Source organism: Urocitellus parryii, chromosome 2 (assembly GCF_045843805.1).
Source record: "Urocitellus parryii isolate mUroPar1 chromosome 2, mUroPar1.hap1, whole genome shotgun sequence".
Classification (NCBI taxonomy): Eukaryota; Metazoa; Chordata; class Mammalia; order Rodentia; family Sciuridae; genus Urocitellus; species Urocitellus parryii.
The window spans coordinates 61,942,388-61,960,359 of NC_135532.1; the positions used below are offsets into that span (position 1 = coordinate 61,942,388).

Sequence of the window (17,972 nt, forward strand, 5' to 3'; positions counted from 1 at the left end):
ATTGCCTTCGGATCCTAAAATCTTGACAGGAAACGTGTCTGAAAATCAGAACAGCGCCATTCCTTCAAGAAAAGTTCTGCGGAGCACCCCCCCGCGAGTTGATAATGCGGTCATCCTTAGCTTCTGAAGTTGTGTGTATGCCGTGGAAGGCAGCTTCACAATGGCCCGGGCTCTGCTTTCAAATAAGGGCAAAGAAGAGGTGGCGGGCAGCGGCGCGGGCCGTGCGCCTGTACCCCACAACTTCCCGCGGCTCCGCGGGCTCTAGCCGCTCCAGCCGCTCTCGCTCACTCCGCCGCGCTCGGCTCCGCAGCCCTCGCCTCCCCGCGTCCCGCCGCGACACCCACGGGTGGCCGTGCGGACGGCGCTGCAGGTCCTTCTGAGCGACGAGGCTCGGGCCTGGGCCGCCATCCGCCCGGCCCGTTCAGCCCGTAGTCCCCGGCCTCTCCACGGGCCCGCCGCCCGAGGCCGAGGCCGCCGCCCGAGGGGAGCAGGGACTCGCTCGGCTCCGCGTGGCGGCGGGGGCGGAGCCGGCCCGGAGGACCCGGGGAGAGGCCGGGGGCGGGCAGCGGCCTCCGCCTACCCCGACACGCACCCCGCCGCCCCTAACCCCAACCCTCGTTGGGGCCCCGGCCCGCGCCCGTGGCCCGGCGGGACTCAGTACTTACCAACCAGCCTGGGACAACGCCGCTCTGGGGACCTCGGCCATGGTAGCTGCTTAGGCCGGGGGCGGTGGGGGGCGGAGGTGGGGGTGGGGGAGGCCTCTTACTTGAGACCAAAAAAAAAAAAGAAAAAAAGAAAGAAAGAAAGAAAAAAAAAGAAAAGAAAAAAAAAACTCCTCTGGTCGGCTGTACAACTGAGCATGCTCAGTGCGGCCCGCACTTCCGCGTGCGGGTTCCGCTCGCCGCGTTTTCCAAGCGGCCGTAGGGGCAGGCCTGTTGTGCGCTGGTAGGCTGCGGGTGCCTGGGTGGTGACGAGTCAAACACGGTCTGGGGTATTGGGAATCGGAAGACACTTGACTCAAAAGGACGGAAGGCTTTGTTTTATCACTTTTCTGAGTTGAACACCTTAATGCTAGGTTCTTGGGTGAAAAGGTTCTTTGTAGAGCAGAATGTAAGGTTCGCTTTTCCAGCGCTGATAGTCCGGCAACTCCGGGCAAGAGAGCTTTAGAGGGTCAGTAGCAGGGCAGAGCTTTCAGAACAACCCTAATGCCACATTTTGTGCAGTAAAACTCAAGGGGTTCCCAGCACACACACACACACACACACACACACCCCAGCATCATCCCACCTTGCCTTCCTCTCTGCAGGAACTCAAACAAAAATGCAGCCTTGGTGTTTTTGAGTCCCTACAGGATTACTCAGGTCTAATACCATAATGAAACTAAATAGTCTACCTAAGAAAACCTGCACTTAGGAAACAGGAAAATCAGGCAGTTGTATGTCAATCCTTGGTTTTCCTGTCCTCCTCCCTCTGGGCTCCTTTACGTGTGGGGGCGGGGCTGCAACCTTGACAACTAATATCACTAGGCCCATCCCACAGCAGATTTATCTGTGTCCTTCACCAGAGATCTGGAGAGCTGAAGCCCAGATGGGATCCCGGAGTGGGCATGCGCGGCGACGCCGAGCGGCACGTAAGACGTGCCAGTGAAATTGGGCGGTGGGTTCTTTCGAGGGCCAATCAGGAAAGAGCAGGCAGAAAGGAACGCAGGATGCGCAGACGCTTGATAGAAGTTTGCCCACCTTCCAGGTCTTTTCGTCCCTTCACCTTTCAGGGGGAAGATGTCGGTTGTTGAGTGGCCTTGTTCCCAGCCTCCAAGTCCGGAGAACAGAGAACTTAAACTCCAAAACCACCGCTCGCCGTGGCTCAAGACTTGGAGCAGAGACTTTGGCACTAGGCAGAACTGCTCTTGCAGAGAAAATTGTTAAGTTACCGAAGGAAGGGAGACAACTACTCTTAAGTAGAGTTAAAATTTCTCACTACAAATGTTTCTCGTTTTAACTGAGTTGTCCGTTTGACTTTTCCAAAAGTCATAGTTCTAAAATTACGATGCTTTTTTAAAATCAAATGCTATGAAATTTGCTTCCAAGTAGTTGGTTTTGATAATGGAATAAGTTTTAAAGCACTTTTAGAATCAGAAGTAACTGTATTTCCTACAGTTTGCAATAGTGTACAGTATTTAGGTCATACATACGCTGCAAGTATATTTTAGTGTGTAGGCACTGGTCATTGTATCCAGGAGGACAGGGTAAAGATAGCATTTTAAAAGTAAATGGGATGACTCAAAATTAATTTCCCAAATTTTTTGTTTTGTTTACTTTTTTGTTCGTTTATTTATTTTGTGTTAGGTTTGGTATTGAGGTTTGAACCTAGGGGCACTTTACCATGAGTTACCTTCCAAGTTCTTTTTGAGACAGATCTAGAGGCTGGCCTTGAACTTGGAACCCGCCTGCTTTAGCTTCCAGATTATAGGCCTGCACAATCACCCATATCTGTATTGTTTTTTAAATAGATATTCTTTTCACAGTTATTTACATTTTGCGATTAGTGCAAATTCTTAACTGTGGAAATTATATGTTGTCTCAATCACCAGAATTCCTTACGGGGTAAATTGAGTATCTTTTATACATTTGTTATCACAGGCAGCGTAAAACAATGAGAATTTGCTATTGCATGATGCTTATAACTAAGTGAAATATGCCACAAAACACTGAATTCCCTTAAGAATGGAATTCTATTGGAAAAATTTGGGACAACGTGCATCATAAAGGGTAAGACAATATTGATAACATACATAGAATTTTTTTTAAATGCCTAAGTTCTGAGCACTAAAAATAAAGGAGGGGGAGGATGAAACACTTTCTTGGAAAGCAATATCAGATTATAAATGTAGAACAAATGATAGAAAAATAATAATTTTCTAAATGAATTACAGTTGGTTCAGGCAAATTTCATCAAAGAATATTAAAAGCCATTGGGTAAAGATTCTACACTACAGAAATCCAATATGGTCTCAAACGTACCAAGACATGACATGTTACAAAATGGAAAATATTTCTTTACCTTTAAAAAAAAATCATTGCCTTGAACAAATGATCAAAGTTAGATCACAAATAATGAGGCAATATGATGTCATGTGCTTTTTGATATAGTGCAATTAGGCATACTCATCATTTAAGAAATTTTCTTGCCAAAATTATTTAAGCTAATTTCAAGCAAGCTTCATGAGGTGGTTCTCACCAGGGCAACCTGAAGGGCATGGATGTTGTTAACTGCATCTGATGGGTAGAGGCCCGGGATATTGCTAATCAAGCTGCAATGAATAGGACAATTCTGCATCCCCAATATATAATTATCTAGCACAAAATGTCAATAGTGCCAAGGTGGAAAAACCCAGGTCTAGATGGAAACACATTTAAAAGTCATAGGGGATCAGAAAAATGAGAAATTACACCCCATTTGATTCAAATAAAAAAATAAAAGTCATAGGGGATTATCAGAACAAATTAGACTTGAAGACACAGGCAGATACATCCAGACTGGCATATTCTACAGGAAATATAACCAAGACTACTAAAATGTCTTAGAAATTTCTTTGAGATTAAAAAGATGCAGGAGAAATGAAAACAATCCTACATATAAAAAAACAGACGAATGAAAGCAACTATTTGTGACCCATTACAGACGTTTGAATATGGTCTGAAAACTGGATAGTATAATGGAATTATGGTATGATGATGGTATGACTATTCGATATAATAATAGTATTATTCTTAATCTTGGGAATTTTATACCAAAGTAAATCTATATAAATATGTGCATACAGATATGTATAGATAGGAATGAGGGAAAGAAATACATGACAAAATACTAAAAGTGAATTAATCAATTGGAGGTCCTAGTGCTTGTTAATATATTAAATTTTTGTCTTTTTTTTTTTTTTTCCTTTTGTATTGGGGATTGAACCTGGAGCACTTAACTACTGGGCCACACCCCCAGCCCTTTTTATATTTTATTTTGAGACAGGATCTCACCAAGTTACTTAGTTAACTTGCTAAGTTGCTGAGGCTTTCTCTGAACTTGCTATCCTCCTGACTAAGCTTTCTAAGCCATTGGCATTAAAGGTGTGCACCACTGTGCCCAACAGCTTGTTAATTTTTTTGACTTTTCAATGGGGTTTGAAACATTTCAAAATAAAAAGGAAAAATGAGTTATGCTAATTTTTTCACATCAAAATTTTTACGGTTAAATATTCTATATAGATAAGTTAATGCCATGGAAAATGGTAATAACAAACTAGATGAGAATATGGATTCTCATCTTTAATTAGATAAATCATTCATTTACAGAAAGTATAAAGTCTGCAATGAGCTGAAGTTGGAACTCCTAAGGAGAGTAAAAGAATTTTTTAGGTACAAGAAAACAAAAAAGAGGAATTAAATCTTTTGAGAGAAACCTGATCTCTCTCCTTAATCCCCCCTCCTCCCTCCCCTTGAACCTTCCTCTTCCCTATGGCCTCCCTTGTAGTTTAATGGCATCCTTTTCTAGTTTCTATGTTCAATTATCTCAGTAAATCTTAACAAAGCTATTTGTGTGTGTGTCTGTGTATGTGGATGTAAAATCTCCATTTTGCAGATGAGGAAAGTAAGGTTTACTTTTGTATATCTGGTCAATAGCAGAGCTGAAATTTGTACTTCAAACTTCTGATATCCATTATCCACCCTCCACCAGTTTACCCAGCTCCACTTGACTTGCATGCACCTTTCCATCTGTGCTTTTATGACTTTTGTAAACTTTCAAAGCTGCCATGGATTTTTAGTGGCATGAAAAGACTTGGAAGTTATGAGAGGTTAAGATTCTGGGAATAGCAAAGAAATGACATTATACAGGGCATCCACATTGAAAACTCTAAGGATCTCTGAATTTTAACAATAACAAAACTCTATAAAGATGTTTTCAAATAGATGCTTTGGTAAATGTTTTTGTAAAGGATGAAAATTGGAACAGTTTTATGCTTTTGCTTGACTCAGAATGAAGGGAAAAAAAAGTAACAGTTTAGTTTTTAATAGAAGTTATTCAAATAATTCATCTAGATACCCTTTAATTCTAAACTGTTAAGTAAAAACCCTAAACCATTAAATGAAATCATTGCTAATTAAATGTTAACTGTAGATAATTTGCATAAGCCTTCTCTGAGTTATTCATTAACATGTATACTCAAAATTTATTGTCACTGTTCACAGCGTCACCACAACATTTAAGCATCATGTTTCTAACACCTATCCTCTCCCAGGCAATAATTCATTACAGTTTTGCAAAAATTCCTTGCGAGTTGTGTAACTTATAGGCAGTAACAATTCACTCTCCTCTATTCTGGCCTCTTGTTTCTATTCGTTACTCACAACCTACTGGAGGAAAGTATCAAATATCATAATTGCTACAGTCATTTCTTTGACTGTTTCTATTTCTTTGCTGTTTCTATTTTTAAGGGATTATCTATTACTGCCCCCAAACTTTCATGGCCTCAAGATGTCAAACAGTAATGTGTTTCCTCCACTGTTTTTGTGCATTATATGAAACCCCTCTCCAAATTACAGTTGTGCTTGGGTCACCTGGGAACCAAGAGCTCTACTCACTCTGTAATCCATAGATTCCTTTTGAAGTAGATGTGCTTCAGTTCTCTGGTTTCCTACAGCTCAGATAAGAAATAGGGTTAAGGAACAAGCACATTGTCATGCTGAAAACTGCCTCATACACTCAGCTCATATAAAAGAAGATGTTAAAGAAATCACAAAGCCAGTCTTTTTTTCAGACATACCTACATTTTTAAAATTTCAGCTAGGAACTATTTTCCTCCAATATTGCTTTCTGGTTTTTTGTTTGTTTGTTTGTTTCCAGTTCTGGGCATTAAACCCAGAGCTGGTCTACCACTGAGCTACATCCTCAGCACTTTTTAATTTTTATTTTGAGACAGGCAGGGTCTTGATAAATTGCCCAGCTGGCCTAAAATTTGTAATCCCCTTTAACAGCCTCTCTAGTTGCTGGGATTATAGGAATCCCAGATTCCAATATTAGTTTTAAAAATTCAAATTTTTCATTTGTAATAAGACTCTTTTCTAATCAATGAACAAATGAGTATATTTTAAAGGATACTTATAAGGTGAGTTGTTATAGAACTGAGATTGAGAAAATCTGTGTTCAATTCTTGACACTGGAATAATCAATTGATGGCCCCAGTCTGATAATTAACTTCAATGGCACTTTTATTCAGAGGCTGTAATTTCTTAAATACTTTGGGTTATAAAATTCTCTAGACTCTTTTATTTTTTACAATTTCAAATGTAATATTATTATTTCAAATTATGGGTAGGTTAGCAAATTGTATTTTCCCAAAATGGCAGCACAGATATATATTTCATCTTGTGATCTTACAGTGTAAGTGCCACATGCCCCCCATGAGAAGTGAAGTTTATATGTTTATATTTCCTCCTTTTGGATCTTTGTGATTTTTTTTTAACCATTAGAATATAACAGAAATAAGATTGCTTATTCTGAGCCTAGGTCACAACAGGCAAAACAGCTTCTGTGTAATCTCCTTCTCTTTCTCAATTATTGGTCTATTTATCATTTGCCTAGCTTTCTCTCTACTTATCCACCCACCTCGTTGCTATATTGTAAGGAAGCTCAGGAGGCAGAGAGGCCAGCTGTCTGTGTTACAGTAAACAAGCCTAGGTTAGTCCCCAACCAAAAATCACCCTCTACTGCCAGATATGTGATTGAATGAGTCTTCAGATGAGTCAGCCTTCAACCTTTGAATCCTCCAACTGAGGCTTTAGATGCTGTGGAGCAGAGAAAAGCTGAGCCTGATTTACTAGCCCACAGGAAACGTGTAACAGAATAAGTGGTCATTATTGTTTTAAGCTACTAAATTTGGGGGCAATTTGTTAGGTATCCAAAGTAATCTGAAACTAAAATGTATGGGTTATCTACTCTATGCCAGAAACTTGCTAGGCTCTTATTTGTATTGTTTCCCTTACTCTGCACTATGTCTCAATATTTGCTTTTACACTGTATCATTAGATGTATGTGTGATTTATTTTATGCCAAATTTTTGGTTGGTAATGCAATTCCCAGAGATATCATTGTCCCTTGGGAAAAATAATTATTACTTTAGGATGTTCCATCTCCTAGTGCTGTTCCCAGAAATGTCCTACTGTCTGATTAGTACAAAGAAAAGCTACAGTGAGGTAATGAGGACCTATTTTAGGGTTGATGCTCAGAGAGAAAGATTTTGATAATGACTACCTTATTTTTCCAATCTGTTTTTAAATGATTAAAATCTAAACTGCCTTTTATCTCCAAGGTTTAATTCTATAAAATCAATATAATTCTTTTTCAGGTTCCTTTTAAAGGAAGGAACTTTGTCATTATTCTGAAATATTTCTTTCACTTCTTCTCTCATAATAAATAATATCCATTTTTCTTACATTTGCTGAAGTTAACAAGTATAAGGAAAATGTGGCCAAATGAGATAAAGGTAGCCACTCTTCATTTTAATATATATATATATATATATATTTTTTTTTTTTAATGCCAGATTCTAACTTGTTACAGAAATGCAGCTGAGGCTTGTAGTTAGAATTTGAATAATATATCTATTTTTCCCAATCAGTGTCTATTATGCAAAACTAAAAAGAGTCAATATAGAAGTATATTTAAATTATATATATATACACATATATATTAATATTTAATTTTATGTATTAATTATAATTGATGCAATTAGTATCTGACAAATATTCCTATTATAAATATATAGATATTGCAAATATTGTTATTATTATTATTGAAATACTTGGGGTGTAAATTTTTTTAGTTCAAGGCAGCAATTTAAACTCCTTTTTTTTATTGGTCACCAATAAATGGAACAGATGATGTATTTTTTTGACAGATAATATTCAGTGGTATATTGGATCTTGAGCTGGAAACACTGGTGAATATTAAAGTCATAAATAATCCAATCCTTTGTTGTATCAGTTTATGACCTTAAAATAACCCAATTCAATCTGAAGCCACTATAATGGCCCAAAGTTCAGCAAGGCCAACTCATATCCTGCCATATTTAGTAACACACTATAATATAGAGAGCTTCAACAAAGAAAATACAGTTAGAATAATAATATATTATTATTAGCTTAAGTGCACATGGAGTTGTTGACATAAAACAAAAAATTCACAGAATATGTTCTGAAGGATACTGACTAGAGAAATAGACCTAGTTAGCAAGTCATAAGGCCTGTCTTAGTCAATCTCTAATTTATGCTCCCTGATCCTTACAGAATATTTTAATATTGTTATTCAATAAACTAAATCCACAGCATTGCCAAATTTAATTCCAGTGCTCCTGCCACAAGCACCTCTACCCCAACCCCAAACTTTGCTTATTTCCAGAACTAGCTGATGTCTTCTCTTTGGTGACCTCTTACTTACTGTGCTTTGAATGCTCTCCTCTTTTCCTTTTTGTGTCAAATGCCACTGATGCAAACCTCCCCTGATTTACCCAGACACAACTTCTGCCTCCTGCCTCTAGTTCACATGCTATTTTGTACAAATATTTTCTACAGTTTTCACTATGCTACAATGATATAATTTATGCATTTATACCTTCATTTCTGAGGTGTCAAGTGCTTAAAATCAGGAACTGGGGGCGGGAGTTTCAATATAAATTGTAAGGCTTTTAAAATTTGAGGATCTTAGGAAATCCTAAGTAAGTTCACTCATTTTTCCAAAAAATGATTGCTTAAAAGTTGATTATTCTGACTTAACAAAGTAAAATGAGATTTCCCATAAGTATTAATAAGTGGAATTAAATGTAATAGATTAAAATAATGTAATTAGATGAATAATGCTTTGACTTTATGTCATTTTTTTGTTCCACAGACCTCTAACTACTTAATAAGTGTATTTTTGTTCTTATAAGATTGTATAGGTGATCATTTAATCTTCAAAAAATCAAAATTGTGTAGTTAATTACTTATCTCTTGGTAATTTTGAATGAGTTAAAAGGACAACTTAGAGATCCTGAGCAATTCAAGCTACTAAATATACTAGCCATCATATATTCTCACCCAGTGGCCCTAGGTGTGACACTTGATATACTATTGGCTAACTACAAAAGATAGAAGTGCAAAAGTTAATACTAACTACAAAAGGTTTAAATGTAATATCTATGGGCACTATCAGGTGGTATTAAATTAGGGCTCATTAAAGTAGTTTCAGGAACATGACATAGTAGAGAAACACCTTTCTCACTGCAGGAAATATACTCAGTGACATGAAGTTCAAAGCCTCAGAGGGCAGAAATATTGGGAACTCTTTCACAGCAAAACTCCATCAAACATGTACTTTCTCCAGTTCTCTTCCAATCCTCACTGTAATCCACTCTCCCACTCCCACCCCATTTCTTCACTGGAACTTCTCTTACCATAGTCTCTAAGACTTTCACATTGCCAAATCTAGTGCTTACTATTTCCTGGTTTTGACCTGTCAGTCTTAGCAATGAGCATAGTCAAGCCCCTTTTCCTTCCTGATAAACATTCTTCACTTGGCTTGCAGGACACCTGTCTGTTCTTATGATTTTTCTTGTACAAGAAAGAACAACTTCATAGCAATTTTGATTGCTATGATGAATTCATTCATTCTCAGGAAGGTATTCTTTGCTAATACCTAAGATTCCCAGGGTCCAATAATCTGAAGATTGCAAAATTATAAAGATAAAATTCTCTGCACCAAGCTTACAAACTGGAAACAAAGCAGGAGGTGGGGAGGCTGGGTTGTGGCTCAGTGGTAGAGCACTCATCTAGCATGGGTGAGGCACTGGGTTCAATCCTCAGCACCACATAAAGATAAATAAATAAAGGTAGTGTGCCCATCTACAACTAAAACATATTAAAAAAAAAAAAAAAGCAGGAGGTGGGAAATCTAGCATGAGATGAAAATGGCAGCTAAAAGAAGTCTGATGATCAGGCTCCCACCTGATATCTCTTGTTATAAATTCTCTTCCTGCAAAAGGGGATAATTATCTTAATCACAAATATCAATTGGGCATGCAGCTTGGGGTCCAAAAGCTGAATATTTTACCTCTTCACTTGCATACCATATGTTCACTGGACTGTGAAACAAAGGCCAAGATAAAGGCCGTGAAATTGAAGTCTGGGCAAGTAAAGAAGAAACTGAAGATAGTAAGAAGTACAAATTCCCTACCCAGATTCTAAGTAGAAAAACTAAAACTGAACAAGATCAACATATCTGGTGATTAACCCATGCAATTACAGCAACTAAATTCTTAGAAAAATTGCATAGTCAAAGAAATCTTAAGCTAAGTAAACAAAAATTGGTAATTATTCAACCTCCAAGTCCTAAGTAATCCCTGAGCCTCCTTTCAATGATGTCCTGTTGAATGATAAAATTGACTTTGGAAAGAGGAAGATAATTTGATTTATGCATTTGTTGATTACTGTGGCTAAATACTATCGCCAGGAAGTTCACAATTGGCTCTCATATTCCTGCTCTCACACACCATCATGCATCGCCAGGGTCTTCTATGAAGGGTATTAAACTTGGGAGGTTTTCCTAAGAAGAGGCCCAGACAGCCAGATTGGCTGTCCAGCAATTTGCTTCACTGCTCATGCAAAATATTCCTTATCTGGCCTGGGGTTGTGGCTCAGTTGCAGAGCGCTTGCCTGCTTGCCTTGCACATGTGAGGCACTGGGTTGGATCCTCAGCACCACATAAAAACAAATAAAGATTGTGTCTGTGTATGACTAGGAATTTTTTTTTTTTTAGAGAGAGAATTTTTTAATGTTTATTTTTTAGTTTTTCGGCAGACACAACATCTTTATTTGTATGTGGTGCTGAGGATCGAACCCCAGGCCGCATGCATGCCAGGCGAGCGCGCTACCGCTTGAGCCACATCCCCAGCCCAACTAGGAAGTTTTTTTTTTAAGTTCCTTATCTGCAGAACATATTTAATTCATGACCACTTTGTTTCCCATTTTATCCTCTCCTCTACAGGAGTTCTAAGTTGTTATTAATCTATTTCAGTCTACAATTGCATTTTGAGTATGTTGAGAGTGATTCAATTTATCATTTATCCATGGATTCTCAAAACATGAGAATTGCATACACACCTATTAAAAAGCATGCACAATACAGATACCTTGATTTAGTATTAGGTGCAGTAACTACACCAAATGCTGAGCTATCTCTGTTGGGGGAGAGCATAGTACAAATGAAAGAGTGTCATTGTATGCCAAACTAAGACATTTGGAAGTTTATACATGTGAAGAAAGATGTACATTGATGTTGAGCTAATCAAAAGATAGACATAATTTTGTCAAACAGCCATTAACCCTCTTATGCTTATAGTATGATATTCGTATTTCTTCTACAGTCTCACTTTTCTCCCACTCCCATCTATATGATGCCACAGTCTGGCTGGGCACAAAATCACGAGTCACTCAAGCAGGAACAAACTTTATTTCCGAACTCCGCCACATGTGAACCACGCAGGCCTTTTCAGGAAGGCCACACACCAACCGGAACTCCCTCCACTGGAACTTCACCAACCAACCAATGCCAACTCTCCCGGAATCCCCGAGAGAACTCCAAAGTAGCGGGCAACCGAGGTAGACAGCAGGGGTCTATATATAATTGAATACACAGCCTATTTCAATCCAGCATCATCCAGTCACAGCAATTATAGACAACTTAATTATCATCATCTTAATGGCTTGCCTCTCAACCATTACTTCTGGCAAAATGCCAGGGGCCATCCTGACTCGGCTGTGGCTCTCAGCAATATGATCCAATACAATTTCTCTCTTGTTCCTGAGATAAAATATATTACTCAGACCTGGCCAATCAGACTATTGATTTCCTCTAGAGAGTAATTTGATCTAGGATGGACATGTGACTCCCATTGCTCCAGTAAGAATGAAATCTAGGACTAGGACTAGGATAGCCACATCAATATTTATAGCAGCACAATTCACAATATCTAACCTATGGAACCAACCTAGGTACCCTTCAACAGATGAATGGATAAAGAAAATGTGATATGTATACACAATGGAATATTTCTCATCTTTAAAGAAGAATGACTTTATATGACATTTTCCAGCAAATGGAAGGATCTGGAGACTATCATGCTAAGAGAAATAAGCCAATTCCCCACAAAAACAAAGGTTGAATGACCTCTCTGATATGTGGATGCTGACAAAAAGGGGAGAGGAAACGGAGGGTAAAAATAGAAGTTCAGTGTATTACAAAAAGAAATGAAGAGAAGGGAGAGGGGATAGGAATAGGTAAGACAGTGGAATGGATCTGACATAACCTTCCTATGTACATAGATGAATATACCACAGTGATTCTCAACATCATGTACATCCATAAGACTGGGATCCTAATTAGAATAAGAAATACTCCTTATTTGTACAAATACATCAAAATAGGCTCTACTGTCATGTAAATGGAAGGAGAACAAATTTTTAAAAAATGAAAAATTGGATGTGGGTGTGGATCACTGGTTAAGTGTCTCTGTACCCCAAGTACCAACAGGAAAAAGAAAAAAAATCTGCTATCAAAAGCTTGTCTTTGCTGTGCTTCATTCAAATTTTATTGACCCTCAGACCTATTTGTCACTATAGAAATCAAGATGATAAATACTTCATATAATTAAATAATTTATATTATCATAACAGGAGTAATACATGTTCTACTAATATATCCCTTTTTGCCATCACATAGAAATATTTTGGAGTAAGCTGACTTGTTTGTGTCCTTTGGATAAAAATTGTGCTGAAACCAGCCATTTTGTCAAATTATTCCAACAATACTAATGACTTTAAGTCATAAGTTAAAAAAATATCTCTTGGAATTACATGGAATTCTGATTATAACAAAGTTTTACTTACATTAAAATGATTAAGCAACATCTGATACAGGTAAATTTCAATTCATACATAAATTAAAGCATATGTTTCTAACATTTAATGATCTGCAACATAAAATTATATATTTGGTCTTCCATTGAACCGCATGTTACACTTTCTTTCTCTTAAACAATATTCTTATGGTTTAAATATGAGAGGTCCTCCAAAGGTTTATGTGTAAGACAATGCAAGAAAGCTTAGAGGTAAATTGATCAGATTATGAGAGTTTGTTTAACCTAATCAGTTCATTAATCCACTGATAAGGATTAACTGGGTGATGACTGTAGGCAGGTAGGGTATGTCTGGAGAAAGTAGTCATTGGGAGCATGCCTTTGGGGTTTATATTTTGGGCTGGGCAAGTGAAGCTCTCTCTGCTTTCTGATGTTCATGTCCTGAGTTTAATTTTCTCTGTCACACCCTTCAGCCATGATGTTCTGCCTCACCTCTGCACAAAGCAATGGAGTCAGTCATCTATGGACTGAGATCTCTGAAACCATGAGTCAAATAAACTTTTCTTTCTCTAAAATTGTTCTTGTTAGATCTTTTGGTCACAGTGGCAAAAAAGCTGACTAAAACAAATGTTTATTTAACATTTCATCTTCCCATTCTTATATTTATAAGGAATGCTTTGTTCCCCCTACTTTATGAAAGTCAGATAAATTCCAAGGGTTAGTCCTAAAGTACCCAGAATTCAGCTGGTAATGTCAGAAAGATGAGAGTTAAACAGAAGGAAGCAGAGAACTTGAAAAACAAAAAGGAAAGAAATGAGGAATTAAACTTATAACTTAAGAAAAATATTAGACTGGTATAGGCCAGTGGAAGAGCATTTGCCTAAAATGCATGAAGCCCTGAATTCAATTCCCAGTATGCAAAAGGTAAAGGGAGGGACTGGGGTTGTGGCTCAGTGGTAGCACACTTGCCTAGCATGTGTGAGGTATTGGGTTAGAGTCTCAGCACCACATATAAATAAATAAATAAATGTCCATCAGCAACTAAAAATATATACTTAAAAATAAAAAAGGAAAAGGGAAAGTATTTAGGCACTTAATGGTATAGAAATACAGTGGACATTTAATCTTATTCTCCTGTGTTAGAACTAGTTCAGTACTCATTCAGAGCTGAGAGAATAGATAAAATTAAGCAAAACACATCAAGTTCTTTTTTCCTTCAGATACAAGTAAATTTACTAGGCCTGTTTTATAAAATTTGCAAATCAATAATACTTTAATCACTATCAGTTAAAACCACTGTGGCTCTTCTTCTCTGTACTGGAATTGGTGCAGGCATTTTTGGGATTTGCCTAAGGGAAACTGTTGCAAAACATTTTGGCTTTGGTGGCATATATTTATGTCATCCATAAATATTTCCCTAAAGAATTTTTGCTAGCCATCCCACTGTAGGAATGACTTTCAGGAATCTTCCTACACCCCATTGTACAGACCCACCCAAAAACTTAACCCAAATACACCACTGACAAATTGGTTAATGAGTGCTATCAGACCAAGCCATCTTGAAATGTCCTAAAATTCTACAGTTCATCTATGAAAGAAACTTGATGATGGTTTTCCAAACTTAGCAACAATATTAAAATTGTACATGAACCTTATTGTAAAGCTGAAACATTCCTAAACTTGTAATAAGAATAAACAAGTTTAAATCAACTATGCTAGAGGAAATGCTGAATTATCTTCCTATTCCCTAGAATAAAAATTATATTATGAAATTATTGTCATAGGAAAAGATAATCCATGATTATGCAGCTAAAAAGTATAAGGGGAAAAGTGTTAGATAGAGACTTATTAGGAAGTTCATTGATTAAAAGCATTTTGTTAATTTTCTAGATTTTAAGATCTTTGTGATATTTTTCAGCCTCTTGAGATTTGTAATTGTTGTGACTTCCATTATCTTTCTGACCAAATATTACATGCATAATTTTGTATTTCTTTTCTTAGAGAAGCTTCCTCCTGGGCAAGCCACTTGGGACCCCTCTCTTCTGGGAGCTGCTCTTCTTCTCTGTTTAACAAAAGAAAGAAATTCTGTCACTTTACTCAAAGGGAAAAAAAAAGAGAGATAAAATACTTCCTCCCTACAACCCCCAAATTGTATAAACTGCAGGATATACAAAATCAAGATTCACACATATCTTCAAAATAAATATCAATATAATTCTACCAGAATGCAAAGTATAAAATCACATCTATGATTCAGAGGTTTCCAAATACCTACGTGATTTGCTGAATTTTAAAAAATATTTCATTAAAATGTTTAACATCATATTGCCCTAATCAATAACTGGCATTCTAAGAATAAACACATAAGGATCAGATTTATAATTTCTGCAGATTACCCAGGTAGTGAAACATTTGTTTGAAGTTTCAGCCCACTGAATTAAAGAAAGTTTTAAACTACTCTGGTTATGATGGAGAATCATTTCTGGCTCCTTGCTTCCTTGTCATGTTTCTTCTCATCTAAACATAACAAATTGTTCCTTTACATTTTTATTCAATATCTTTTAGCTAAGCCAAAAACATTCACTACCAATTTCTCACCAGTTCCTGAATATTTCTGAGTTGAAATTATTTTAGAGTAGTTATTCATGAGGCTTACAAGTTAAAATGAAACAGCAGTGAAAATCAATTTCATTTCAAGCTTTGAAGGAAAGGAATGTTGTGTCAAAAATTTGGTTGGTAGGTGGTATTAACCTGTATTATTTTGGAATGCTATGGCACAGCAGCTTTTAAAACATGGAAAAAACCCAGTTGGTGGTTCTCTGAAAGCATTCCCTGTATATAATCAAGGAAGGCTCAGCTTGACTGAGTGCACAGAATTCACTGAAAAAGAATATATCGTATTATTTAACGGCAGTGACTTCATTTATAACAGTTTGTACTTCTGTTACAATGGCTACTTCTGTTAATGATACTGTTCCATCAAGGACCAGATATTTTCTCTGGTGGGTATCAAAATAGTGCGACGAACAAACGGTTCTCAAAACCCTGAGTACAGTTCAAAAATCAAAGTTTACAGTGTTTAATGGGCCAAGAGCCTAAGATTTTAAAACCATGCATACACAAGTAAAGTGATGTGAAGAATAGCAATTGACCTTCGAAAATTTTAATACATTGAAGGGTCAGTGGCATACTAACTTCTATGAGAACCAGAGCTCTGTCCTAGCCCTATTTGCTCCAACTAGTGAAAAGTGTCAAGGACAGAATGAAGTCCTAAGTATGCCAAACCTCGCTCTTGGTATTAGGGGAAGACATTTTAGTGGACACTACAAAGCCACAATCAATAGAATTCTAATGATAAAATCTGCCTCCTTTCCTAAGGTAGAGGCTGGTTTTATTCACTCTGTTCCCTTCATTGTGACTAGGGTATCAACCCAAGTTAAACTGTGTAGTCCTTTGGAGTACTGGATATCTAAGAGCTAACAGAGGGCTATCTACCAGCAGAATTCTTTTAGGGGATACCTTAACTTTGGAAAGTTTAGCAGATGATAGGCTAGGGAAAAAGAAAGGAGATAAGCAAGCCCCTCTCCGGTTCTTAAAAATAAGGCTTTCTTTTTCTCTGATTCTTAGGTGAAGTGCCAGCAGGTAGGCTGAGTGGTTTTAGCATATTAAAGAAGACCAAGGACTAAAACCCCAAGGAATCTTCTGAGATCTTATGTCCAGCTATAGCACTTCACAAGTAACCAGATAGGAGTTTTGACCAAAGGAAGATTGAGGATTTAAAAGATCTGGAGTTCCAATCTCTATGTCAGATGTTGGGAATTATATCCAATGGGATAGATATAGGCAAACTATAGTGAACTCAAGAAGAGGATAGTGTTATAAAACACTTATGATGACAATACCTAATGTGGATAAAATTTAAAGACACATTTATATTAGAATAAATTACTCAATTCTCTGAGTTTTATAATTGGTATTGTTAGAACCCAGTTGTTTTCTTCCGTCAGAGAAAGATGTGAGGGAATTTCCCACCTCCATATTGCCTTTTGAAAGAGAAAGAAAGTGATATTATTTCAGATATTACAAACTTCATGCCCTAACATCAAGTTAGTAGTCCCTAAGTTAATAGTGCTATTCTTTAGAATTTGTATCTTGCTGAGGCTGGCAGGGTCAGCCTCTGGGTAGTCACACTGCCTTTTATCAGTATCTTTGTACACTTACTGCCTATGAAACTACCTGGTACATCACAAGTTTACTTTTTTTATTTAAAAAATATAAGAATAAGAGAGGGAAACCCTAAGATCAGTGAAATGGTACAGCAAGGACTGTCCTCAGGAGGTAATGTTACCTGGTATCTCAGTGTATGGACAATGGTCTTAAATTGCCTAGATTCAAATCTTGGCTTTGTCCCTAACTGGCTGGGGAAGTGATTCAACCTCTCTCCTCCTTAGGTTTCCATCCTTAAAATGAGGATGATGACAATAACACCATCTGCTTCAAAGGTTTTTGTGAAGCTCAAAAGTCTTATTGAGACAAGAACACATTAGCACAGAGCTCACTCAGTAGGCAATAAATGCTCAATGAACACTAGCTGTCACAAGCCATAACACATAATAAATATTATAACATAACCCAGTGGTTATTTTGAGAATTACAAGCCAGTATTTCTTTTCCCATATTGAGAAAACTTGTTAAATGTAGAAAAATAGTAATCATTAGCAACTAAGATAAATAAAACAAGAGGATAATCCTCACACATGTACTGGAGTTCTTCATAAATATAATTGTTTATTAATTACTTTGCAAGTATCACAGTTTTCATGGAACACTTAAATCCAGGTAGGCACTTTATACCCATTTTGCTTATGAAGAAGGAAAAAAAATAACTAATAAACTTACCCAAAGTCAACCAATGTAAAGTTGAAAAAGTCAAATTTTAAATCAAGGTGCTGCCTCGAAATCCCATGCTTTGACATCCAAATGACAGTTGCTTCCTTTGGGTGATAAAGATAAAATTAAAGTATGATAAATG

At 37.3% G+C, this 17,972-nt stretch overlaps 1 protein-coding gene and 1 pseudogene across 2 annotated transcripts in view; one reads left to right on the top strand and one right to left on the bottom strand.

The window, feature by feature from the left end:
* The window catches only part of Tdrd3 (tudor domain containing 3), a 130,177-nt gene extending 129,430 nt beyond the window's left edge, over positions 1–747 (bottom strand). For both annotated transcript variants that reach the window (XM_077795209.1, XM_077795210.1), the window contains exon 1: positions 666–747. In XM_077795209.1, the coding sequence (XP_077651335.1) occupies positions 666–706 (41 nt within the window). In that variant the 5' untranslated portion in view covers positions 707–747. The remainder of the gene's footprint in view (positions 1–665) is intronic.
* Positions 748–1,606: 859 nt separating this feature from the next.
* Positions 1,607–17,972, top strand: part of LOC113178457 (spermatogenesis-associated protein 2 pseudogene) — a 37,007-nt pseudogene continuing 20,641 nt past the window's right edge.